The sequence below is a fragment of the Fringilla coelebs genome, assembly GCF_963513975.1.
Source record: "Fringilla coelebs genome assembly, contig: SCAFFOLD_153, whole genome shotgun sequence".
Taxonomy (NCBI): domain Eukaryota; kingdom Metazoa; phylum Chordata; class Aves; order Passeriformes; family Fringillidae; genus Fringilla; species Fringilla coelebs.
Window position 1 is genome coordinate 167,501 of NW_028167413.1, and position 26,343 is coordinate 193,843.

The 26,343-nt window shown below is 48.3% G+C and overlaps 1 protein-coding gene across 1 annotated transcript in view; it reads right to left on the minus strand.

The window, feature by feature from the left end:
* Window positions 1–26,343, minus strand: part of MROH1 (maestro heat like repeat family member 1) — a gene marked incomplete at its 5' end in the record, with an annotated part of 113,623 nt that overhangs the window by 31,852 nt on the left and 55,428 nt on the right. The window contains 6 exons of the mRNA XM_084227466.1: window positions 364–501; window positions 7,702–7,868; window positions 10,089–10,257; window positions 16,485–16,711; window positions 21,611–21,671; window positions 22,223–22,446. Coding sequence (XP_084083592.1) covers window positions 364–501; window positions 7,702–7,868; window positions 10,089–10,257; window positions 16,485–16,711; window positions 21,611–21,671; window positions 22,223–22,446 — 986 coding nt within the window. The remainder of the gene's footprint in view (window positions 1–363; window positions 502–7,701; window positions 7,869–10,088; window positions 10,258–16,484; window positions 16,712–21,610; window positions 21,672–22,222; window positions 22,447–26,343) is intronic.

The following is a 26,343-nucleotide window of genomic DNA, read 5'->3' on the forward strand; positions in this document are numbered from 1 at the left end:
CTGGGAATTCCGTACTGGGATTGGAGACACTGGGAATTCCATACTGGGATGGGTGAGACTGGGAATTCCATACTGGGATCAATGACACCGGGAATTCCATACTGGGATTAATAACACTGGGGATTCCATACTGGGATCAATGACACTGGGAATTCCATACTGGGATGGGAGACACTGGGAATTCCATACTGGGATTGGAGACACTGGGAATTCCATTTTGGGATGGGTGACACTGGGAATTCCTCAGCGGGTCCCACTTCCAGCTCCAGCTGCCTCCGTCCCTCCGCATTCCCAGGAGGAAAACGATCCCACCCCAGCCCAAACCCCCGGAATTCCCCGGGGAGCCCCCCCAGAATTCCCTACCTGGCCAGGAGGGCGATTCCGTCGTGGTGCCGCTCGGGAATTTCCATCAGTTCCCAGCCCCCGGCGCTTCCCACGTCCTGGACGACGTCGTCGTTCCCGGCCCGCGCCAGCATCGCCTTCAACGTCTGCACGGCACAGCTGGAAAAGGGGATCGGGATCGGATTTGGGATTGGATTCGGGATTGGGATCAACACTGGATTCGAGATTGGATCTGGGGTTGGATTCAGATTCAGTTTGGGATTGGCTTTGGGATTGGGGCTGCAAATGGATTTGGGATCGGATTTGGGATTGGGTTTGGGATTGGATTTGGATTGGATTCAGGATTGGAATCGGGATTGGGTTTGGGACTGGATTCTGATTGAGTTTAGGATTAGATCTGGGATTGGGTTTGGGATTGGATCTGGGATTGGATTTGGGATTAGATTTGGGATTGGGTTTGGGATTGGATTTGGATTGGATTCAGGATTGGATTTGGGATTTGATTTGGGATTGGGTTTGGGATTGGATTTGGATTGGATTCAGGATTGGATTTGGGATTGGGCTTGGATTGGATTCAGGATTGGAATTGGGATTGGGTTTGGGATTGGATTCTGATTGAGTTTAGGATTGGATCTGGGATCAGGTTTGGGATTGCATTCAGGATTGGATCTGGGATTGGATTTGGGACTGGATTTGGGATTGGATTCAGGATTTGATTTGGGATTGGATCTGGGATGGGGTTTGGAAATGGATTTAGGACTGGATTTGGGATTGGGTTTGGGATTGGATTTGGGATTGGATCTGGGGTGGATTTGAGATTGGATCTAGGACTGGATTCTGACTGAGTTTAGGATTGGATCTGGGATTGGGTTGGGAATGGATTCGGGTTTGGATCTGGGATTTGGTTTGGAATTGGATTTAGGGTTGGATTTGGGATTGGATGTAGGATTGGATTTGGGACTGGATTCAGGATTGGATCTGGGATTGCCTCTGGGGTGGATTTGGGATTGGATTTGGAATTGGACTCTGACCGAGTTTAGGACTGGATCTGGGATTGGGTTTGGGATTGGATCTGGGATTGGATCTGGATTGGATTCAGGATTGGATTCAAGATTGGATTCAAGATTGGATTTGGATTGGATTCAGGATTGGAATCGGGATTGGGTTTGGGATTGGATTCTGATTGAGTTTAGGATTGGATCTGGGATTGGGTTTGGGATTGCATTCAGGATTGGATCTGGGATTGGGTTTGGGACTGGATTTGGGACTGGATTCAGGAATGGATTCAGGATTTGATTTGGGATTGGATTTGGGATTGGATTTGGGATGGGATCTGGGATTGGGTTTGGAAATGGATTTAGGACTGGATTTGGGATTGGGTTTGGGATTGGATTTGGGATTGGATCGGGGGTGGATTCAGGATTTGATTTGGGATTGGATCTGGGATTGGGTTTGGAAATGGATTTAGGACTGGATTTGGGATTGGATTTGGGATTGGATCTGGGGTGGATTTGAGATTGGATCTAGGATTGGATTCTGACTGAGTTTAGGATTGGATCTGGGATTGGGTTGGGAATGGATTCGGGATTGGATCTGGGATTTGGTTTGGAATTGGATTTAGGGTTGGATTTGGGATTGGATGTGGGATTGGATTTGGGACTGGATTCAGGATTGGATCTGGGATTGCATCTGGGGTGGATTTGGGATTGGATTTGGGATTGGATTTGGAATTGGATTCTGACTGAGTTTAGGACTGGATCTGGGATCGGGTTTGGGATTGGATTTGTGATTGGATTTGGGATTGGATTTGGGATTGGATTTGGGGTTGGATTCTGACTGAGTTTAGGACTGGATCTGGGATTGGATTTGGGATTGGATTTGGGGTTGGATCTGGGATTGGATCTGGAATTGGATTCTGATTGAGTTTCGGATTGGATCTGGGAGTGGGCTTGGGATTGGATCTGGCACTGGATTTGGAATTGGATTTGGGACTGGGTTTGGGATTGGACTCGGGTTTGGCTCTGGCTCCATCCAGGATATCCCAAGGGAATTCCGTGCCCGGGGGACGCCGGGAACGCCAGAGTTGGAGCCATCCCAGCGCACCGGGAACGGGATCCGAGACAAAAAAATGGGAAGGGAAAAACTCCGGAGCTACTTGAGGGAAATTTGTTTTTCATGGAACGAGCGATTTATAGCGCTGGGACTGTTGTGCCGCCGAGCAACATCTGGAACAGATCCGTTATCCCGTCAAAACACCGGGAAGGGGAGCCAGGGATAAATCCCGGCTGTCGGAACGGGGATCCCACACACGAAGGGAATCCGGGATTCGGGATTGCCCCTCGGAGCTGCCGTCCCAGATTTCCCCATCGGGATTTGTCCCATTCCCCTGGAATTTGTGGGGGGGGTGGGAGAACCCCAAGGATTCCAGGGCAGCCTCTGGAATGCTGGAAGTTTGGGGATAACGGTGGAAAATGGATCCCAGATTTCCTGAATTTCCCTGGGAAACATTCCCTGGGATCTGGAGCATCCTTGGATTCATGGCTGGATGGGATGGGATCATCCCAGAGGTTTTCCAACCTCGGCCATTCCGTGATTCCAAAGGATCCAGGATCCCATGGGGAAAACTCAAGGAAGAGGCCCTAAGGTGGATTCCTGATGGAAAATCCAAGAGTTTTCCCAAAAAAATCCCCCAGAGGAGCTGGAGGGATCCCTGTGGAGCTTTCTCTGTTTTGCATGGCGCAGGGAAAAGTGGGAAAAGGAATGAAAAGGGCAGAATTCCCGGGAAAAAAAAAATCCCAGAGGGCTGGAGAGGCCTTGGAGCCTCCGGGATTAATTAAGGACTAATTAAGGAAAGCTCGGGATCAGGCGGGCTTGGGAAATCAGGGAATGTGGGAATGGGGTGGGAATGGAGGGGATTTAGGGATGATCCCATTCCCATGGGACAATCCCAGGGATGATCCCATTCCCATGGGGCAAGTCCATGGAAATCCGGGCTGGTTTGGGATGGAGGGAGTTTTGGGATCACCCCATTCCCAATTTTTCCATGGGACAATTCCAGGGACGGGGCAGCCCCGGTTTCCCTGGAATTCCCTCCCTCATTCCTCCTTTTTTTGGGAATCTGCTCCAACACCCCAACCCTGCTCGGGATGCTCCGTCCCACTCCTGCTGCCCAAATTCCCAATCCCAGCCTTGGATCCCAATCCCTGGTTTCCATGCTATCCCACCATCCCATCCCATCCACCCCATGATCCCATTATCCACAGATCCCATCCCATGAATCCCATCAATCCCATCAATCCCATCCAATTCCATCCCATTGTTCCCATTCCCAATCCCATCCCCTCCATCCCATTATCCCATCAATCCCATTAATCCCATCCCCCCAACCCATCCCATACCATAATTCCCATAAATCTCATCCCATTATCCCATCAATCCCATCAATCCCCTGGATTCCATCCCATCCCATAAATCCCATAAATCCCATCCCATGGATGCCATTATCCCATTATCCCAACAATCCCACAAACCCCATCACCCCGCCCCGTTTTCCCCCCCAAATCCCCTTTTCCCATGGAATTTTCCAAGGAATTCCCACCTTTTCCCATGGAATTCCCACATTTCCCCATGGAATTCCCACTTTTCCCCATAGAATTTCCCACTTTTCCCCACAAAATCCCCCCTTTTCCCCAGGAATTTCCCACTTTTTCCCCACAAAATTCCCCCTTTTTCCCCCCCAAATTCCCATTTTTCCCCAGGGAATCTCCACTTTTCCCCACTTTCCCCCAAGGAATTCCCACTTTTCCCCACAGAATCCTCCACAGAATTCCCACCCTTTCCCCACTTTCCCCCATAAAATTCTCACCTTTCTCCATGGAATCCTCACGGAATTCCCACTTTCTCCCATGGAATTCCTACTTTTCCCCCCCCTTTTCCTCGCTTTCCTCCCCCTTTCCCCCTTAGAATCTCCACTTTTGCCCAGGGAATTCTCATTTCCCCCCTTTTTGCCAGGGAATCCCAAATTTTCCCCAAAATATCCCCACTTTTCCCCACAAAATTTCCGTATATTCCTCCACTTTTCCCTCACAAAATTCCCATTTTCTCCCCCTTTTCCCTCACAAAATTCCCATTTTCCCCCACTTTTCCCCACAAAATTCCCATTTTCCCCCCACTTTTCCCAACAAAATTCCCATTTTCCACACTTTTCCCCACAAAATTCCCATTTCCTCCGACTTTTCCCTCACAAAATTCCCATTTCCCCCCCACTTTTCCCCCACAAAATTCCCATTTTCCCCACTTCCCCCTCACAGAATTGCCTATTTCCCCAATTTCCCCACCTGCAGGGCTGCAGGTCCCTGTCACGGCCCTGCAGGGCCCGGGGCAGCCGCACCCCCAGGGAATCCCCACTTTTCCCTCACAAAATCCCCATTTTTCCCCACAAAATTCCCATTTTCCCCCACTTTTCCCTCCCAAAATTCCTATTATCCCCCACTTTTCCCTCCCAAAATTCCTATTTCCCCCCCACTTTTCTCTCACAAAATTCCCATTTTTACCCCACTTTTCCCTCACAAAATCCCAATTTTTCCCCACTTTTCCCTCACAAAATTCCCGTTTTCCCCCACTTTTGCCTCACAAAATTCGCATATTCCCTCACAAAATCCCCACTTTTCCCTCACAAAATCCCCATTTTCCCCACTTTTCCCCACAAAATTCCCATTTTTCCCCACAAAATTCCCATTTTTTCCCCACTTTTTCCCCCACTTTTTCCCCACCTGCAGGGCTGCAGCTCCCTGTCGCGGCCCTGCAGGGCCCGGGGCAGCCGCACGCCCAGGGCGCAGCCGAGGCGCAGCAACAGCGCCGGGAAGAGCCCCCTGGAATTATCCTTTTCCCCACAAAATTCCCCCTTTTCCCCACAAAATTCCCCCTTTTCTGCACAAAATCCCCCTTTTCCCCATAAAATTCCCTTTTTTTCCCCACTTTTCCCCTATTCCCTACCTCCAGGGCTGCAGCCCGGCCCTGTCCCTGTCCCAGCCCTGAAGGGCTCTGGGCAGCCGCACGCTCAGGGAATCTCCCCTTTTCCCTCACAAAATTCCCATTTCCCCCACTTTTCCCTCACAAAATTCCCACTTTTCCCCCACAAAATCCCCATTTTCCACCACTTTCTCCTCACAAAATCGCCATTTTTTCCCCCCACTTTTCCCTCACAAAACTCCCACTTTTCCCCTCTTTACCCTCCCAAAATCCCCACTTTTCCCCCATTCCCTACCTCCAGAGCTGCAGCCCAGCCCTGTCCCTGTCACAGCCCTGCAGGGCTCTGGGCAGCCGCATGCTCAGGGAATCTCCCCTTTTCCCTCACAAAATTCCCATTTCCCCCACTTTTCCCTCACAAAATTCCAACTTTTCCCTCACAAAATTCCCACTTTCCTCACTTTTCCCGCACAAAATCCCCATTTTCCCCACTTTTCCCTCACAAAATCCCCACTTTTCCCCCATTCCCTACCTCCAGGGCTGCAGCCTGGCCCTGTCCCTGTCCCAGCCCTGCAGGGCTCTGGGCAGCCGCACGCTCAGGGAATCTCCCCTTTTCCCTCACAAAATTCCCATTTCCCCCACTTTTCCCTCACAAAATCCCCACTTTTCCCTTACAAAATCCCCATTTTCCCTCACAAAATCCCCATTTTCCCTCACAAAATCCCCATTTCCCCCCACTTTTCCCTCACAAAATTCCCTTTTTTTCCCCACTTTTCCCTCACAATATCCCCATTTCCCCCCACTTTTCCCTTACAAAATCCCCATTTCCCCCCACTTTTCCCTCACAAAATCCCCATTTCCCCCCACTTTTCCCTCACAAAATTCCCATTTTCCCCACAAAATTCCCATTTTTTCCCACTTTCCCCCATTCCCCACCTGCAGGGCTGCAGGTCCCTGTCGCGGCCCTGCAGGGCTTGGGGCAGCCGCACCCCCAGGGCATCCCCACTTTTCCCTCACAAAATTCCCATTTTTCCCCACAAAATTCCCATTTTTTTCCCGCTTTTTCCCCACCTGCAGGGCTGCAGGTCCCTGTCGCGGCCCTGCAGGGCGCGGGGCAGCCGCACGCCCAGGGTGCAGCCGAGGAGCAGCAGCAGCGCCGGGAAGAGCCCCCTGGAATTATCCTTTTCCCCCCCAAATTCCCACTTTTCCTCACAAAATCCCCCCTTTTCCCTATAAAATTCCCATTTTTTCCCCACTTTTCCCCTATTCCCTACCTCCAGGGCTGCAGCCTGGCCCTGTCCCTGTCCCAGCCCTGCAGGGCTCTGGGCAGCCGCACGCTCAGGGAATCTCCCCTTTTCCCTCACAAAATTCCCTCTTTTCCCTTACAAAATTCCTGTTTTTCCCTCACAAAATTCCCATTTTCCCCCCACTTTTCCCTCACAAAATTCCCCTTTTCCCCCCACTTTTCCCTCACAAAATCCCCATTTTCCCCCACTTTTCTCTCACAATATCCCCATTTTTCCCCACAAAATTCCCATTTTTTCCCCACTTTTTCCCCACCTGCAGGGCTGCAGGTCCCTGTCGTGGCCCTGCAGGGCCCGGGGCAGCCGCACGCCCAGGGAATCCCCACTTTTCCCTCACAAAATCCCCACTTTTCCCTCACAAAATCCCCACTTTCCCCCATTTCCTCACCTGCAGGGCCCGGGACAGCCGCACCCCCTGGGAATCCCCACTTTTCCCTCACAAAATTCCCACTTTCCCCCATTCCCCACCTGCAGGGCTGCAGGTCCCTGTCGCGGCCCTGCAGGGCCCGGGGCAGCCGCACGCCCAGGGAATCCACACTTTTCCCTCACAAAATCCCCACTTTTCCCCCACAAAATTCCCACTTTTTTCCCACTTTTTCCCCACCTGCAGGGCTGCAGGTCCCTGTCGCGGCCCTGCAGGGCCCGGGGCAGCCGCACGCCCAGGGTGCAGCCGAGGCGCAGCAACAGCGCCAGGAAGAGCTCCTTGGAATTACCCTTTTCCCCACAAAATCCCCCCTTTTCTGCACAAAATCCCCCTTTTCCCTCACAAAATTCCCATTTTCCGCCACTTTTCCCTCACAAAATCCCCACTTTTCCCTCACAAAATTCCCACTTTCCCCCATTTCCTCACCTGCAGGGCCCGGGGCAGCCGCACCCCCTGGGAATTCCCTTTTTTCCCTCACAAAATCTCCACTTTTCCCTCACAAAATTCCCACTTTCCCCCATTCCCCACCTGCAGGGCTGCAGGTCCCTGTCGCGGCCCTGCATGGCCCGGGGCAGCCGCGCCCCCAGGGAATCCCCACTTTTCCCTCACAAAATTCCCATTTTCCCCCACAAAATTCCCATTTTTTTCCCACTTTTTCCCCACCTGCAGGGCTGCAGCTCCCTGTCGCGGCCCTGCAGGGCCCGGGGCAGCCGCACGCCCAGGGTGCAGCCGAGGCGCAGCAGCAGCGCCGGGAAGAGCTCCGGGAAGCGCTCCAGGACCGCGGCCGCCGCCTCCGGCACAGACATGAGCTCATCCAGGGCCAGCGTGGCCTGCCAGGGAAAAGCGGGAATCTCCGGGGAACCGCCGGAAAAACGCCGGGAAAAGAGGGAATGCTGCCCCTTCCCCCGGCCCGAGGTTAACCCCTGCTGGAGACACCGCCGAGTCGGGTTTGCGTGACGGAATTCCCGCGGATTTGGGGATTTTCCTCATGGAATTCCGGTGCATTTTTGGTTTTTTCCCATGGATTTTGGGTTTCCTCCTATGGATTTGGGGTTTTTCCTGCTAGAATTCCCATGGATTTGGGTTTTCTCCCCATGGATTTGGGTTTTCTCCCCATGGATTTGGGGTTTTCTCCCAGGGATTTAGGGTTTTCCCATTGGAATTCCCGTGGATTTGGGGGTTTCTCCCATGGATTTGGGCTTCTTCTCCCACAGAATTGGGGTTTTCTCCAACGGATTTGGGACTTTTCCTGTTGAAATTCCCATGGATTTGGGGTTTTTCCTGATGGAATTCCCATGGATTTGGATTTTTTTCCCGTGGATTTGGGGTTTTCTCCCATGGATTTGGGTTTTTTCCTGCTGGAATTCCCATGGATTTCGGGGTTTCTCCCATGGATTTGGGGTTTTTCCTGTTAGAATTCCCGTGGATTTGGGTTTTTTCCCCATGGATTTTGGGTTTCCTCCTATGGATTTGGGGATTTTCCCGTTGGAATTCCCGTGGATTTGGGGGTTTCTCCCATGGATTTGGGTTTTTTCTCCCACAGAAAAGGGGTTTTCTCCAACGGATTTGGGGTTTTTCCTGTTGGAATTCCCATGGATTTGGGGTTTTCTCCCAGGGATATGGGGTTTTTCCTGCTGGAATTCCCATGGATTTGGGGGTGTCCCAGCTGGAATTCCCAGGGATTTGGGATTTTTCCTGCTGGAATTCCCGTGGATTTGGGGTTTTCCTGTTGGAATTCCCATGGATTTGGGGTTTTCTCCTATGGATTTGGGGTTTTCTCCCAGGGATTTGGGGATTTTCCTGCTGGAATTCCCATGGATTTGGGGTTTTTCCTGATGGAATTCCCATGGATTTGGGGGTTTCTCCCATGGATTTGGGGTTTTTCCTGTTAGAATTCCCATGGATTTGGATTTTTTCCCCGTGGATTTGGGGTTCTCTCCCATGGATTTGGGGTTTTTCTCTTGGAATTCTGGTGGATTTGGTTTTTTTGGGGATAGAATTCCCATGGATTTGGGGTTTTTCTCTTGGAATTCTGGTGGATTTGGTTTTTTTGGGGGATGGAATTCCCATGGATTTGGGGTTTTCTCCCATGATCTGGGGTTTTCTGGAGAAATTTTGTTGGAATTTTTTTAGGCAATTCCTTGGGAAATTTTTTTAGGAATTCCCTGGGAATTTTTTGAGAATTTGTTAGGGATTCCTTAGGAAATTTTGGGGGAATTCCTTGGGAATTTTTGGGGAACTTTTGGGGGAATTCCTTGGGAATGTTGAGGTTTATTTTTTTGGAATTCCCTGGGAATTTCTCGGTTTATTTTTTGGGGATTCTTTGGGAATTCCCTGGGAATGTTGAGGTTCATTTTTTGGGAATTCCCTGGGAATTTTTGGGGCTTTTTTTTTGAGGTATTCCTTGGGAATTTTGGGGGAAAATTTTGGGGAATTTTTTGCCAATTTTTTTGGTATTTTGGAGGGGATTTTTTTGGGACTTCCCTGGGAATGTTGAGGTTTATTTTTTGGGAATTCCTTGGGAATGTTGAGGTTTATTTTTTGGGAATTCCCTGGGAATGTTTAGGTTCATTTTTTGGGAATTCCCTGGGAATGTCTCGGTTTATTTTTTGGGAATTCTTTGGGAATTTCTCGGTTTATTTTTTGGGGATTTTTTGGGAATTCCCTGGGACTTTCTGGGTTTATTTTTTGGGGATTTTTTGGGAATTCCCTGGGAATTTCTAGGTTTATTTTTTGGGAATGTCTAGGTTTATTTTTTGGGGATTCTTTGGGAATTCCCTGGGAATTTCTCAGTTTATTCTTTGGGAATTCCCTGGGAATTTCTCGGTTTATTTTTTGGGGATTTTTTGGAAATTCCCTGGGAATGTTTTGGTTTATTTTTTTGGGAATTCCCTGGGAATGTCTCGGTTTATTTTTTGGAGATTCTTTGGGAATTCTTTGGGAATGTCTCGGTTTATTTTTTGGAGATTCTTTGGGAATTCCCTGGGAATGTCTCGGTTTGTTTTTTGGGAATTCCCTGGGAATTCTCTGGGCATGTCCCGGATACTCACGGCCAGGGGCAGGGCGGTGGCCACGCGCTGGGCGCTGCCCCCGGGCAGGAGGGATTTGTTGCTCTCCTTGAAGGGAACCTCCCGGCCCAGCCGCTCCAGCAGCTGCTCCAGCACCCGAGAGCTCAGCCAGGGCTCCGCGCCCAGAGCCCGCCACATGGAACACGTGGGGCTGGGGGGGATAAATAGGGTAAAAACGGGGGAAAATGGGGTAAAAATGGGATAAAAATGGGAATTTATGGGGGCCCAGCCGCTCCAGCAGCTGCTCCAGCACCCGAGAGCTCAGCCAGGGCTCCGCGCCCAGAGCCCGCCACATGGAACGGGTGGGGCTGGGGGGGAAAAACGGGGGAAAAATGGGGGAAAATGGGGATTTATGGGGGAAAATGGGGATTTATGGGGGAAAATGGGGATTTATGGGGGCCCAGCCGCTCCAGGAGCTGCTCCAGCACCCGAGAGCTCAGCCAGGGCTCCGCGCCCAGAGCCCGCCACATGGAACGCGTGGGGCTGGGGGGAAAAAATGGGAATTTATCGGGGGAAAATGGGGGAAAATGGGGATTTATGGGGGAAAATGGGGATTTGTGGGGGAAAATGGGGATTTATGGGGGAAAATGGGGATTTGTGGGGGAAAATGGGGATTTATGGGGGAAAATGGGCAAAAATGGGGATTTATGGGGGCCCAGCCGCTCCAGCAGCTGCTCCAGCACCCGAGAGCTCAGCCAGGGCTCCGCGCCCAGAGCCCGCCACATGGAACGGGTGGGGCTGGGGGGAGAAATGGGGTAAAAATGGGGGAAAATGGGGAATAAACGGGGGGAAATGGGATAAAAAAGGGAATTTATGGGGGAAAATGGGATAAAAAAGGGAATTTATGGGGGGAAATGGGGATTTGTGGAGGAAAAATGGAAAATTCTGGGGGTAAAATGGGGATTTGTGGGGGGAAAATGGGGAATAAACGGGGGGAAATGGGGATTTGGGGGGGGGAAATGGGGATTTGGGGGGGGAAAATGGGTAAAAATGGGGTAAAAATAGGAAAAAATGGGAATTTCTGGGGTAAAAATGGGGATTTGTGGGAGAAAATGGGGATTTGTGGGGGGAAAATGGGATAAGAATGGGGATTTGTGGGGGGAAAATGGGGATTTGTGGGGAAAAAATGGGTAAAAATGGGAATTTCTGGGGCAAAAATTGGTAATTTCTGGGGTAGAATGGGGATTTATGGGGTAAAAATGGGTAAAAAATAGGGAATCTATGGGGTAAAAATGGGGATTTATGGGGGGAATGGGGATTTGAGGGGGAAAAATGGGATAAAAATGGGGATTTGTGGGGGAAAATGGGGATTTATGGGGAATTTATGGGGTAAAAATGGAAAATTCGGGGGGAAAATGGGGATTTATGGGGGAAAATGGGGATTTGTGGGATAAAATGGGGATTTGTGGGGGAAAAATGGGGATTTGTGGGGGGAAATGGGAATTTGTGGGGGAAAAATGGGGGGAAATGGGGAATTTATGGGGTAAAAATGGGGATTTGGGGGGTAAAAATGGGATAAAAATGGGAAATTCGGGGGGGAAATGGGAATTTCTGGGGGAAAAATGGATAAAAATGGGAATTTCTAGGGCAAAAATGGCTAATTTCTGGGGTAAAATGGGGGTTTCTGGGGTAAAAATGGGAATTTGTGGGGTAAAAATGGGTAAAAATGGGAAATTCTGGGGGAAAATGGGAATTTATGGGGGAAAATGGGAATTTCTGGGGTAAAATGGGGAATTTATGGGGTAAAAAGGGGATTTGTGGGGGAAAATGGGGATTTGTGGGGAAAAATGGGGAATTTATGGGGTAAAAAGGGGATTTATGGGGGAAAATGGGAATTTATGGGGGAAAATGGGGATTTATGGGGTAAAAATGGGAATTTATGGGGTAAAATGGGGATTTATGGAGGAAAAGGGGGATTTGTGGAGGAAAAGGGGGATTTATGGGGGAAAATGGGGATTTATGGGGTAAAATGGGGATTTATGGGTAAAAATGGGGATTTGTGGGGGAATATGGGGATTTATGGGGGGAAATGGGGATTTACGGGGGAAAATGGGAATTTCTGGGGGAAAATGGGGATTTATGGGGGAAAATGGGGATTTATGGGGTAAAAATGGGGATTTGTGGGGGAAAATGGGGATTTGTGGGGTGAAAATGGGAATTTGTGGGGGGAAAATTGGAAATTCTGGGGGGAAATGGGAATTTCTGGGGGAAAAATGGGATAAAATGGGAATTTCTAGGGCAAAAATGGCTAATTTCTGGGGTAAAATGGGGGTTTCTGGGGTAAAAATGGGAATTTGTGGGGTAAAAATGGGTAAAAATGGGAAATTCTGGGGGAAAATGGGGATTTGTGGGGGAAAATCAGAATTTTTGGGGTAAAAATGGGAATGTATGGGGTAAAATGGGGAATTTATGGGGTAAAAATGGGTAAAAATGGGAATTTCTCGGGGGAAAATGGGGAATTTCTGGGGTAAAATGGGGATTTGTGGGGGGAAATGGGGATTTCTGGGGGAAAATGGGTAAAAATGGGGAACTTCTGGGGGAAAAACGGGATAAAAATGGGAATTTATGGGGTAAAATGGGTAAAATGGGGAATTTATGGGGTAAAAATGGGATAAAAATGGGATTTTATGGGGAAAATGGGGATTTGTGGGGGGAAATGGGGATTTGTGGGATAAAAATGGGAATTTATGGGGTAAAATGGGTAAAAATGGGTATTTCTGGGGTAAAATGGGAATTTATGGGGTAAAAATGAGAAATTCTGGGGGGAAAATGGGGATTTATGGGGTAAAAATGGGAATTTATGGGAGGAAAATGGGGATTTGTGGGGGAAAATGGGGATTTCAGGGGGAAAATGGGAATTTCTGGGGTAAAATGGGGAATTATGAGGGAAAAATGGGGAATTATGGGGTAAAAATGGGAATTTATGGGGGAAAAAAGGGAATTTATGGGGGAAAATGGGGATTTGTGGGGGAAAATGGGGATTTGTGGAGGAAAAGGGGGATTTATGGGGGAAAATGGGGATTTATGGGGTAAAAATGGGGATTTATCGGGTAAAAATGGGGATTTGTGGGGGAAAATGGGGATTTATGGTGAAAAAGGGGGATTTATGGGGGAAAATGGGGATTTATGGGGTAAAAATGGGGATTTATCGGGTAAAAATGGGGATTTGTGGGGGAAAATGGGGATTTATGGGGTAAAAATGGGGATTTATCGGGTAAAAATGGGGAATTATGGGGGAAAATGGGGATTTATGGGGGAAAATGGGGATTTATGGGGTAAAAATGGGGAATTTATGGGGGAAAATGGGGATTTTTTGGGGGAAATGGGGATTTGTGGGGTAAAATGGGGATTTGTGGGGTAAAATGGGGATTTATGGGGGAAAATGGGGATTTCTGGGGTAAAAATGGGGATTTATGGGGGAAAATGGGAATTTATGGGGGAAAATGGGGATTTTTTTTGGGAAAATGGGGATTTGTGGGGGAAAATAGGTAAAAATGGGAACTTCTGGGGGAAAAATTGGTAATTTCTGGGGTAGAATGGGGATTTATGGGGTAAAAATGAGTAAAAAATAGGGAATCTATGGGGTAAAAATGGGGATTTATGGGGGGAATGGGGATTTGTGGGGGAAAAATGGGATAAAAATGGGGATTTGTGGGGGAAAATGGGGATTTATGGGGAATTTATGGGGTAAAAATGGGAAATTCGGGTGGAAATGGGGATTTCTGGGGGAAAATGGGAATTTATGGGGGAAAAATGGGGAATAAACGGGGGGAAATGGGGATTTGTGGGGGGAAAATGGGGAAAAAGGGAATTTATGGGGGAAAATGGGTGAAAATGGGGAATTTATGGGGTAAAAATGGGAATTTGTGGGGTAAAAATGGGATAAAAATGGGGATTTGTGGGGTAAAAATGGGAATTTATGGGGGAAAAATGGGGAATAAACGGGGGGAAATGGGGATTTGTAGGGGAAAAATGGGATAAAAATGGGAATTTCTGGGGTTAAATGGGTAAAAATGGGGAACTTCTGGGAGAAAAATGGGGATTTATGGGGTAAAAATGGGAAATTCTGGGGGGAAATGGGCAAAAATGGGAATTTCTGGGGTAAAATGGGGATTTATGGGGAAAAAATGGGTAAAAATGGGGTAAAAATGGGTAAAAATGGGAATTTCTGGGGTAAAATGGGAATTTATAGGGTAAAATGGGGATTTATGGGGGGAAATTGGGATTTGTGGGGGAAAATGGGGATTTGTGGGGGAAAATGGGGATTTGTGGGGGAAAAATGGGTAAAAATGGGAATTTCTGGGGGAAAGATGGGATAAAAGTGGGGATTTGTGGGGGAAAATGGGTAAAAATGGGGTAAAATGGGTGAAAATGGGAATTTATCCGGGGAAATGGGGATTTGTGGGGGAAAATGGGGATTTGTGGGGTAAAAATGGGAATTTCTGGGGTAAAATGGGGATTTCTGGGGGGAAAATGGGATAAAAATGGGAATTTACAGAAATATCTGGGAAAAAAATGGGATGAAAAGAGGATAAAAAATGGAATTTGGGATTGGGGCTGGGACTGGATTTGGGATTGGGGCTGGATTTGGGATTGGGGCTGGATTTGGGATTGGGGCTGGATTTGGGATTGGGGCTGGATTTGGGATTGGGGCTGGGACTGGATTTGGGATTGGGGCTGGATTTGGGATTGGGGCTGGATTTGGGATTGGGGCTGGATTTGGGATTGGGGTTGGATTTGGGATTGGGGCTGGATTTGGGATTGGATATTAGATTTGGGGCTGGATATTGGATTTGAGATTTGGGAATGGATTTGGGTCTTGATTTGGGATTGGGGCTGGATTTGGGATTGGGGCTGGATTCGGGACCAGGACTGTATTTGGGATTTGGGAATGGATTCGGGGCTGGATTTGGGATCAGGGCTGTATTCGGGGTTGGGGCTGGATTTGGGGCTGGATTCGGGATCAGGGCTGAATTTGGGGTTGGGGCTGTGTTTGGAACTGGATTCGGGATTAGGGCTGGATTTGGGGTCGGGGCTGTATTTGGGGCTGGATTTGGGATCAGGGCTGGATTTGGCGCTGGATTTGGGGCTGGATTGGGATCAGGGCTGGATTTGGGGCTGGATTTGGGGCTGGATTTGGGGCTGGATTGGGATCAGGGCTGGATTTGGGGCTGTGTTCGGGATCAGGGCTGTATTCGGGATCAGGGCTGGATTTGGGATCAGGGCTGGATTTGGGATCAGGGCTGGATTTGGGATCAGGGCTGTATTCAGGATCAGGGCTGGATTTGGGATTGGGGATGGATTTGTGATCAGGGCTGGATTTGGGATCGGGGCTGGATTTGGGGCTGAATTTGGGATTGGGGCTGGATTTGGAATCAGGGCTGGATTTGGGATTGGGGATGGATTCGGGATCAGATCTGGATTTGGGGTTGGGGCTGGATTTGGGATCAGGTCTGGATTCGGGGTTGGGGCTGGATTTGGGGCTGGATTGGGATCAGGGCTGGATTTAGGGCTGTATTTGGGATCAGGCCTGTATTTGCCCTTTAGTCCCGCCTTTAGTCCCGGCTTTAGTCCCGTCTTTAGTCCCGCCTTTAGTCCCGCCTTTACTCCCGTCTTTACTCCCGCCTTTACTCCCGTCTCTAGTCCCGTCTCTAGTCCCGTCTCTAATCCCGTCTCTAGTCCCGCTCTAGTCCCGTCTCTAGTCCCGTCTCTAGTCCCGTCTCTAGTCCCGTCTCTAGTCCCGCTCTGCTCCCGTCTCTAGTCCCGTCTCTAGTCCCGTCTCTAATCCCGTCTCTAGTCCCGCTCTAGTCCCGTCTCTAGTCCCGTCTCTAGTCCCGCTCTAGTCCCGTCTCTAGTCCCGTCTCTAGTCCCGTCTCTAGTCCCGTCTCTAGTCCCGCTCTGCTCCCGTCTCTAGTCCCGTCTCTAGTCCCGTCTCTAGTCCCGTCTCTAGTCCCGTCTCTAGTCCCGTCTCTAGTCCCGTCTCTAGTCCCGCTCTACTCCCGTCTCTACTCCCGTCTCTAGTCCCGTCTCTAGTCCCGTCTCTAGTCCCGTCTCTAGTCCCGTCTCTAGTCCCGTCTCTAGTCCCGTCTCTAGTCCCGTCTCTAGTCCCGTCTCTAGTCCCGTCTCTACTCCCGTCTCTACTCCCGTCTCTAGTCCCGTCTCTAGTCCCAGCCTTAGTCCCAGCCTTAGTCCCGGCCCGGCCGTACCGGTCGAAGGGCAGGGCGCTGCCCAGCAGGGCGCCCACCTTTAATCCCCCCTTTAGTCCCCCCTTTAGTCCCAGCCTTAGCCCCGGCCGTACCGGTCGAAGGGCAGGGCGCTGCCCAGCAGGGCTCCCACCTTTAATCCCCCCTTTAGTCCCGGCCTTAGCCCCGGCCGTACCGGTCGAAGGGCAGGGCGCTGCCCAGCAGGGCTCCCACCACGCCCTGGGGGTGCTGCAGGGCCAGCAGCAGCACCGCGCTCTGCGCCGCCCGCGCCAGCGCCAGCAACGCCTCCTCCTCCTCCTCCCGCTGCTGCGGCTGCTGCTGCAGGGGATGCAGGGACTGCAGGGACTGCAGGGATTGCAGCGATTGCAGCCGCGCATGCAGCGCCACCAGCAGCTCCGGAACCTGCGGGGAAAACGGCACTGAGGGGATGGGAAAGGGGGGAACGACGGGGGGGATGGGCACAGGGGGGGTGGGGATGGTGGGAAACTTGGGATCATCAGGGATGGGATCCTTGGGGTCATTGGGGATGGGATCCTTGGGATCATCGGGGATGGGATCCTTGGGGTCATTGGGGATGGGATCCTCGGGATCATCAGGGATGGGATCCTTGGGATCATCGGGGATGGGATCTGTGGGATCATCCCCGATGGGATCTGTAGGATCATCCCCGATGGGATCTGTGGGATCATCCCCGATGGGATCTGTGGGATCGTCCCTGATGGGATCCATGGAATCAGCCCAGGGGGTTTGGGAATGGTGGGACACTTGGGATCATTGGGGATGGGATCTGTGGGATCATCCCCGATGGGATCTGGGGGATCATCCTTGATGGGATCTGTGGGATCATCCCTGATGGGATCTATGGGATCAGCCCAGGGGGTTTGGGAATGGTGGGACACTTGGGATCATCGGGGATGGGATCCTTGGGATCATCGGGGATGGGATCCTTGGGATCATCGGGGATGGGATCCTTGGGATGGGATCTGTGGGATCACCCCAGATGGGATCCTTGGGATCATCCCTGATGGGATCCTTGGGATCAGCCCAGGGGGTTTGGGAATGGTGGGACACTTGGGATCATCAGGGATGAGATCCTTGGGATCATCCCAGATGGGATCCATGGGATCATCCCTGGGGGGGTTGGGGATGGGATCTGTGGGATCAGCCCAGGGGATTTGGGAATGGTGGGAAACTTGGGATCATCGGGGATGGGATCCATGGGATCATCCCCGATGGGATCCTTGGGATGGGATCTGTGGGGTCGGCCCAGGGGGTTTGGGAATGGTGGGAAACTTGGAATCATCCCCGATGGGATCCTTGGCATCATCCTGAATGGGATCCTTGGGATGGGATCTGTGGGATCATCCCAGATGGGATCCTTGGGATCATCCCCAATGAGATTGGGATGGGATCAGTGGGATCAGCCCAGGCGGTTTGGGAATGGTGGGAAACTTGGGATCATCAGGGATGGGATCTGTGGGATCATCCCCAATGGGATCTATGGGATCATCAGGGATGGGATCCTTGGGATCATCCCTGATGAGATCCTTGGGATCATCCCTGATGGGATCCATGGGACCAGCCCAGGGGGAATGGTGGGACACTTGGGATCATCCCCAATGGGATCTGTGGGTTCATCCCCAATGGGATCCTTGGGATGAGATCTGTGGGATCACCCCAGATGGGAGTCTTGGGATCATCCCTGATGAGATCCTTGGGATCATCCCTGATGGGATCCTTGGGATCATCCCCAATGGGATCCATGGGATCAGCCCAGGGGGAATGGTGGGACACTTGGGATCATCCCTGATGGGATCCGTGGGATCATCCTGGATGGGATCCTTGGGATCATCCCTGATGGGATTGGGGTGGGATCCTTGGGATCATCCTGGATGGGATCCTTGGGATCATCCCAGTTGGGATCCTTGGGATCATTGGGGATGGGATCCTTGGGATCATCCTTGATGGGATTCTTGGGAACATCTCTGATGGGATTGGGGTGGGATCCTTGGGATCATCCTGGGTGGGTTTGGGATGGGATCCTTGGGATTATCCTTGATGGGATCCTTGGGAACATCCCTGATGGGTTTGGGGTGGGATCCCTGGGATCATCGGGGATGGGATCCTTGGAATCATCGGGGATGGGATCCTTGGAATCATCCCCGATGGGATCCTTGGGATCATCCCCCGTGGGATCCTTGGGATCATCGGGGATGGGATTGGGGATGAGATCCATGGGATAATCCTGGATGGGTTTGGGATGGGATCCTTGGGACCATCCCAGTTGGGATCCTTGGGATCATCCTGGGTGGGACTGGGATGGGATCTGTGGGACCATCCTGGGTGGGGTCCTTGGGACCATCCCGGATGGGATGCATGGGATCATCCTGGGTGGGATTGGGATGGGATCCTTGGGATCATCCCAGTTGGGATCATCCCCAGTGGGATCCTTGGGATCATCCTGGGTGGGATTGGGGATGAGATCCATGGGATTATCCTGGATGGGTTTGGGATGGGATCCTTGGGACCATCCCAGTTGGGATCCTTGGGATCCTCCTGGGTGGGACTGGGATGGGATCCTTGGGATCATCCCAGTTGGGATCCTTGCGATCATCCCCGATGGGATTGGGATGGGATCCTTGGGATCATCCTGGGTGGGATCCTTGGGATCATCCTGGGTGGGACTGGGATGGGATCCTTGGGATCATCCTGTGTGGGATCCTTGGGATCATCCTGGGTGGGACTGGGATGGGTCCTTGGGATCATCCCTGATGGGATCATCCCCGATGGGATCCTTGGGATCATCGGGGATGGATTGGGGATGAGATCCATGGGATTATCCCGAATGGGTTTGGGATGGGATCCTTGAGATCATCCCGGTTGGGATCATCCTGGGTGGGATTGGGATGGGATCCTTGGGATCATCCCTGAGGGGATCCTTGGGATCATCCTGGGTGGGATTGGGGATGAGATCCCTGGAATTATACCAAATGGGTTTGGGATGGGATCCTTGGGACCATCCCAGTTGGGATCCTTGGGATCATCCTGGGTGGGATCCTTGGGACCATCCCAGTTGGGATCCTTGGGATCATCCTGGGTGGGATCCTTGGGATCATCCCTGATGGGATCTATGGGATGGGATCTGTGGGATCATCCCCGATGGGATCTATGGGATCAGCCCAGGGGGTTTGGGAATGGTGGGACACTTGGGATCATCGGGATGGGATCTGTGGGATCATCCCCGATGGGATCCATGGGAACATCCCTGGGGGGGTTGGGGATGGGATCCTTGGGATCATCCCAGGGGGGTTTGGGAATGGTGGGACACTTGGGATCATCCCTGATGGGATCTGTGGGATCAGCCCTGATGGGATCCTTGGGATCATCCTGGGTGGGATCCTTGGGATCATCCCCGATGGGATCCTTGGGATGGGATCTGTGGGATCATCCTAGATGGGACTGGGATGGAATCCTTGGGATCATCCCTGATGGGATCCTTGGGATGGGATCTGTGGGATCATCCTAGATGGGATCCTTGGGATCATCCCTGATGGGATCCTTGGGATCATCCCTGATGGGATCCTTGGGATGGGATCTGTGGGATCATCCTAGATGGGACTGGGATGGAATCCTTGGGATCATCCCTGATGGGATCTGTGGGATCGGCCCAGGGGGTTTGGGAATGGTGGGACACTTAGGATCATCGGGGATGGGATCTGTGGAATGATCCTGGATGGGATTGGGATGGGATCTGTGGCATCATCCCCAATGGGATCCATGGGATCATCCCTGAGGGGGCTGGGGATGGGATCTGTGGGATCCGCCCAGGGGGTTTGGAAATGGTGGGAAACTTGGGATCATCCCTGATGGGATCCTTGGGATCATCCCAGGGCGTTTGGGAATGGTGGGACACTTCGGATCATCGGGGATGGGATCTGTGGGATCAGCCCTGATGAGATCCTTGGGATCATCAGGGATGGGATCCTTGGTATCATCCCCGATGGGATCCTTGGGATGGGATCTGTGGGATTATCCTAGATGGGATTGGGATGGGATCTGTGGGATCACACGAGATGGGATCCATGGGATCATCCCTGAGGGGATCTGTGGGATCAGCCCAGGGGGGATTTGGAATGGTGGGACACTTGGGATCATCAGGGATGGGATCCATGGGATCATCCCTGATGGGATCTGTGGGATCATCCCAGATGGGATCTGTGGGATCATCCTTGATGGGATCTGTGGGATCATCCCTGATGGGATCCATGGGATCAGCCCAGGGGGGTTTGGGGATGGTGGGACACTTGGGATCATCGGGGATGGGATCTGTGGGATCATCCCCGATGGGATTGGGATGGGATCTGTGGCATCATCCCCAATGGGATCCATGGGATCATCCTGGATGGGATTGGGATGGGATCTGTGGGATCAGCCCAGGGGGTTTGGAAATGGTGGGACACTTCGGATCATCGGGGATGGGATCTGTGGGATCATCCCCGATGGGATCCTTGGGGTCATCAGGGATGGGATCCTTGGGATCATCAGGGATGGGATCCTTGGGATCATCCTTGATGGGATCCTTGGGATCATCCTGGGTGGGATTGGGATGGGACACTTGGGATCATCCGGGATGGGATCCTTGGGATCATCCTGGGTGGGATTGGGATGGGATCCTTGGGATCATTCCAGATGGGATCCTTGGGATCATCCCAGTTGGGATCCTTGGGATCATCCTGGGTGGCATTGGGATGGGATCCTTGGGATCATCCCTGATGGGATCCTTGGGATTATCCCAGTTGGGATCCTTGGGATCATTGGGGTTTTGAAAGGTTTTTCCAAACGGAAAAATCAATTTTGGGAATTTTGGGACTGAATTTCAGGAATTTGGAGAAATTAATTTTGGGACTTCTTTTAGGACTTATTTTGGGAATTTTGAGAATTGATTTTGGGAATTTTGGGGCTGAATTTCAGGAATTTTCGGACTGAATTTTGTGAATTTTTGGGGCTGAATTTCAGGAATTTTGGGGGTGAATTTTGGGAATAAATTTTGGGAATGAATTTTGGGAATTGTGGGAAATTAATCTGGGGAATTTTGGAACTGAATTCCAGGAATTTTGGGAATTTTTGGGCCCGAATTTTGGGAATTGTGGGGAATTAATTTGGGGAATTTTGGGACTGAATTTCAGGAATTTGGGGAATTTTGAGGACTGAATTTTGGGAAATTTGGGACTGAATTTTTGGGAATTTTTGGGACTGAATTCTGGGAATGTTTGGAATGTTGGGAATGTTGGGGATGGGGACCTTTTCCTGCAGGATCCCTCCCCTCTCCCGGATGAGGAATTTGGGGAATTTCAGGACTGAACTTTGGGAATTTTTTGGAATGAATTTTGGGGCGGAATTTTGGGAAATTTGGGAAATTTGGAACCGAAATCTGGGAAATTCGGGACCAAATTTTTGGGAATTTTTGGGAATGAATTCTGGGAATTCTGGGCCCGTTGGGAAAGTTGGGAATGTTGGGAATGGGGACCTTTTCCTGCAGGATCCCTCCCCTCCCCTGGAGCAGAAACTTTGGGAATTTTGGGAATGAATTTTGGGAATTAATTTTGAGGCTGATTTGGGGATTTATTTGGGGAATTTTGGGAAGATTTGGGCTGAATTTTGGGACCAAATTTCAGGAATTTTGGGACAAAATTTTGGGAGTGTTGAGAATTTTGGGAATTCCCACCTTTTCCTGCAGGATCCCTGTCCTCTCCCAGATGAGGAATTTGGGGAATTTTGGGACTGAATTCCAGGAATTTTGGGAATTTTTGGGCCTGAATTTTGGGAATTGTGGGGAATTAATTTTGGGAATTTTGGGACTGAATTTCAGGAATTTTGGGAATTTTGAGGACCGAATTTTGGGAAATTTGGGACCGAATTTTTGGGAATTTTTGGGACTGAATTCTGGGAATGTTGGGAATGTTGGGAATGTTGGGGATGGGGACCTTTTCCTGCAGGATCCCTCCCCTCTCCCGGATGAGGGCGTTGCCGATGGCGGCGGCGGCGCGGGCGCAATTCCGCTCCGGATCCTCCCAGGCCTCCAGCAGAGCCAGGAGCAGCCCCAGGAGCTGCTCCGGGGGGATCCTCCTGGCCAGGACCTGAAAATGGGGGAAAAAATGGGAAATTCCTCAAAAAATCCCCACAAAAATCGCAGAGAAAATGAGAAAAAATCGACCAAAAATCCTCAAAAAAATCAAAAAAAAATCGACCAAAAATCCCCCCAAAATTCCCCAAAAAATCCCCAAAAAATCGACCAAAAATCCTGAAAAAAATTCCCCAAAAATCCCAAAATCGACCAAAAATCCTCAAAAAAATCCCCCAAAAATCGACCAAAAATCCCCCCCAAAAATCCCCAAAAAATCGCAGAGAAAAAGGGAAAAAAATTGACCAAAAATCCCCCCAAAATAAAAAAAAACCCGACCAAAAATCCCCCCAAAAATCACAGAGAAAATGGGGAAAAATCGACCAAAAATCCCCCAAAAATCGACTAAAAATCCCCCCCAAAAATCCAAAAAAAATCGCAGAGAAAAAGGGAAAAAAATCGACCAAAAATCCCCCAAAAATCCCAAAGGAAAAGGGAAAAAATCGACCAAAAATCCCCAAAAAATCCCAAAGGAAAAGGGAAAAAATCGACCAAAAATCCCCAAAAAATTGTGAAGAAAAAGGGAAAATATCGACCAAAAATCCCCAAAAATCCCAAAGAAAAAGGGAAAAAAATCGACCAAAAATCCCCAAAAATCCCAAAGGAAAAGGGAAAAGTTCAACAAAAATCCCCCAAAAAATCTGGTAAAAAATCTCCCCAAAAATCCCAAAGGAAAAGGGAAAAAATCGACCAAAAATTCCCCAAAAATCCTAAAAAAATCACAGAGAAAAAGGGAAACAATCGACCAAGAATCCCCAAAAAATCCCAAAGGAAAAGGGAAAAAATCGACCAAAAATCCCCCAAAAATCCCAAAGGAAAAGAGAAAAAATCGACCAAAAATACTCAAAAAAATCCCCAAAAAATCCCAAAGAAAAAGGGAAAAAATCGACCTAAAATCCCCCCAAAATTTGGATAAAATCCCCCCAAATTCTCCAAAATTTCTCCAAAAATTCCCCAAAATTCTAAAAAAAATCCCCCCCAAAAATTCTCCAAAACATCCCCAAAAAATTCTCAGAAATTAAAAAAATAGGAAAAAATTTTGGAATCATTCCCAAAAATCCCCAAAAAATTCTCCCTAAAATTCCTCCCAAATCCCAAAAAATTCCATCAAATCCCCCTAAAAATTCTCCCCAAATTCCCACCTGTGACCCCAAAAATTCCCCAAAAAATTCCAAAAAAATGTGTCCCCATAAAATCCCCCCAAATTCTCCAAAATTTCTCCAAAAATTCCCCAAAATTCCCCAAAATCCTCCCAAAATTCTCAGAAAATTCCCAGAAAATTCTCCAAAAATTCTCAGAAATTAAAAAAAAAAAACCTCAAAAATTCGAAATAATTCCCAAAAATTCCTAAAAAATCCCCACAAAAATCCCCCAAAAATCCTGAGAAATTCAAACAAAAAAACCAAAAAATTCAAAATAATTTCCAAAACATACCCCAAAAATCCCCAGAGAATTCCCAGAAAATCCCCACAAAAATTCCCCAAAAATTCTCAGAAATTAAAAAAAAATCCTCAAAAATTCCAAATAATTCCCAGAAAATCCCCACAAAAATCCCCCCAAAAATTCTCCAAAACATCCCCAAAAATTCTCAGAAATTAAAAGAAAAAACCCTCAAAATTTGAAATAATTCCCAAAAATTCCCAAAAAATCCCCACAAAAATCCCCCCAAAATTCCCAGAAAATCCCCACAAAAATCCCCCCCAAAATCCTCAGAAATTAAAACAAAAAACCCTCAAAAATTCCAAATAATTCCCAAAAAATCCCCCAAAATTCCCCCAAATTTCTCAGAAAATTCCCAGAAAATCCCCAAAATCCCCCAAAAATTCTCCCAAAAATTCCCAGAAAATCCCCACAAAAATCCCCCCAAAATTCCCCAAAACATCCCAAAAATCCTCAGAAATTAAAACAAAAACCCCCAGAAATTCAAAAGAATTCCCAAAAAATCCCCCCAAAATTCCCATAAAATCCCCCCCAAATCCCCCAAAAAATCTCCAAAATCCACAGAAATTAAAACAAAAAACCCAAGAAATTCCAAATAATTCCCCAAAAACTCTCACAAAAACTCTCACAAAAATTCCCAGAAAATCCCCACAAAAATTCCAAAAAATCCTCAAAAATTAAAACAAAAATCCTCAAAAATTCCAAATAATTCCCCAAAATCCTCAGAAAATTCCCAGAAAATCCCCACAAAAATCCCCCCAAAATCCTCAGAAATTAAAACAAAAAAACCCCAAAAATTCGAAATAATTCCCCAAAAATCCCCCCAAAATTCTCCCACAAATCCCCCAAAAATTCTCAGAAAAATTCCCAGAAAATCCCCACAAAAATTCCCCAAAAATTCTCAGAAATTAAAAAAAAAACCCTTAAAAATTCCAAATAATTCCCAGAAAATCCCCACAAAAATCCCTCCAAAATCCTCAGAAATTAAAACAAAAAAAACCCAAAAATTCAAAATAATTCCCAAAAAATCCCCCCAAAATCCCCCCAAAATTCCCAGAAAATCCCAAAAAATCCTCCAAAAATTCTCAAAAAATCCCAAAAAATCCTTAGAAATTTAAAAAAAAATCAACAAAATTTCAAATAATTCCCAAAAAATCCCCCCAAAATTCCCAGAAAATCCCCCACAAAAATCCCCCCAAATCCTCAGAAATTAAAACAAAAAAACCCCAAAAAATCGAAATAATTCCCAAAAATTCCCAGAAAATCCCCCCCAAATCCACAGAAATTCAAACAAAAAACCAAAAAAATTTGATATAATTCCCCAAAATTCTTCCAAAAATTCTCAGAAAATCCCCACAAAAATCCCCAAAAAAATTCTCCATAACATCCCCAAAAATTCTCAGAAATTAAAAGAAAAAACTCTCAAAAATTCCAAATAATTCTCAAAAATTCCCAAAAAATTCCCACAAAAATCCTCCAAAATCCTCAGAAATTAAAACAAAAAACCCAGAAATTCCAAATAATTCCCCAAAAACTCTCACAAAAATTCCCAGAAAATCCCCACAAAAATTCCCAAAAATCCTCAAAAATTAAAACAAAAAACCTCAAAAATTCCAAATAATTCCCCAAAATTCTCCCAAAAATTCCCAGAAAATCCCCACAAAAATCCCCCCAAAATCCTCAGAAATTAAAACAAAAAAACCCCAAAAATTCAAAATAATTCCCAAAAAATCCCCCCAAAATTCCCCGAAAATCCCCCAAAAAATCCCCCCCAAATTCTCCCAAAAATTCCCAGAAAATCCCCCACAAAAATCCCAAAAAAATCCAGGAAATCCTCAGAAATTAAAACAAAAAACCCCAGAAATTCAAAAGAATTCCCGAAAAATCCCCCCAAAAATTCTCCCAGAAATACCCAAAGAATCCTCCAAAAATTCTCAAAAAATCCAAAAAATCCTCAGAAATTAAAAAAAAAAATCAACAAAATTTCAAAATAATTCCCAAAAAATCCCCCAAAATTCCCAGAAAATCCCCACAAAAATCCCACAAAAATTCCCCAAAACATCCCAAAAAATTCTCAGAAATTAAAAAAACTCCCCTCAAAAATTCCAAATAATTCTCAAAAATTCCCAGAAAATCCCCCCAAAAATCCCCAAAAATCCCCACAAAAATCCTCCAAAATCCTCAGAAATTAAAACAAAAAACCCAAGAAATTCCAAATAATTCCCAAAAATTCCCAGAAAATCCCCCCCAAATCCACAGAAATTCAAACAAAAAAACCAAAAAATTCGAAATAATTCCCCAAAATTCTCCCAAAAATTCCCAGAAAATCCCCACAAAAATCCCCAAAAAATTCTCCAAAACATCCCCCAAAAATTCTCAGAAATTAAAAGAAAAAAATCTCAAAAATTCCAAA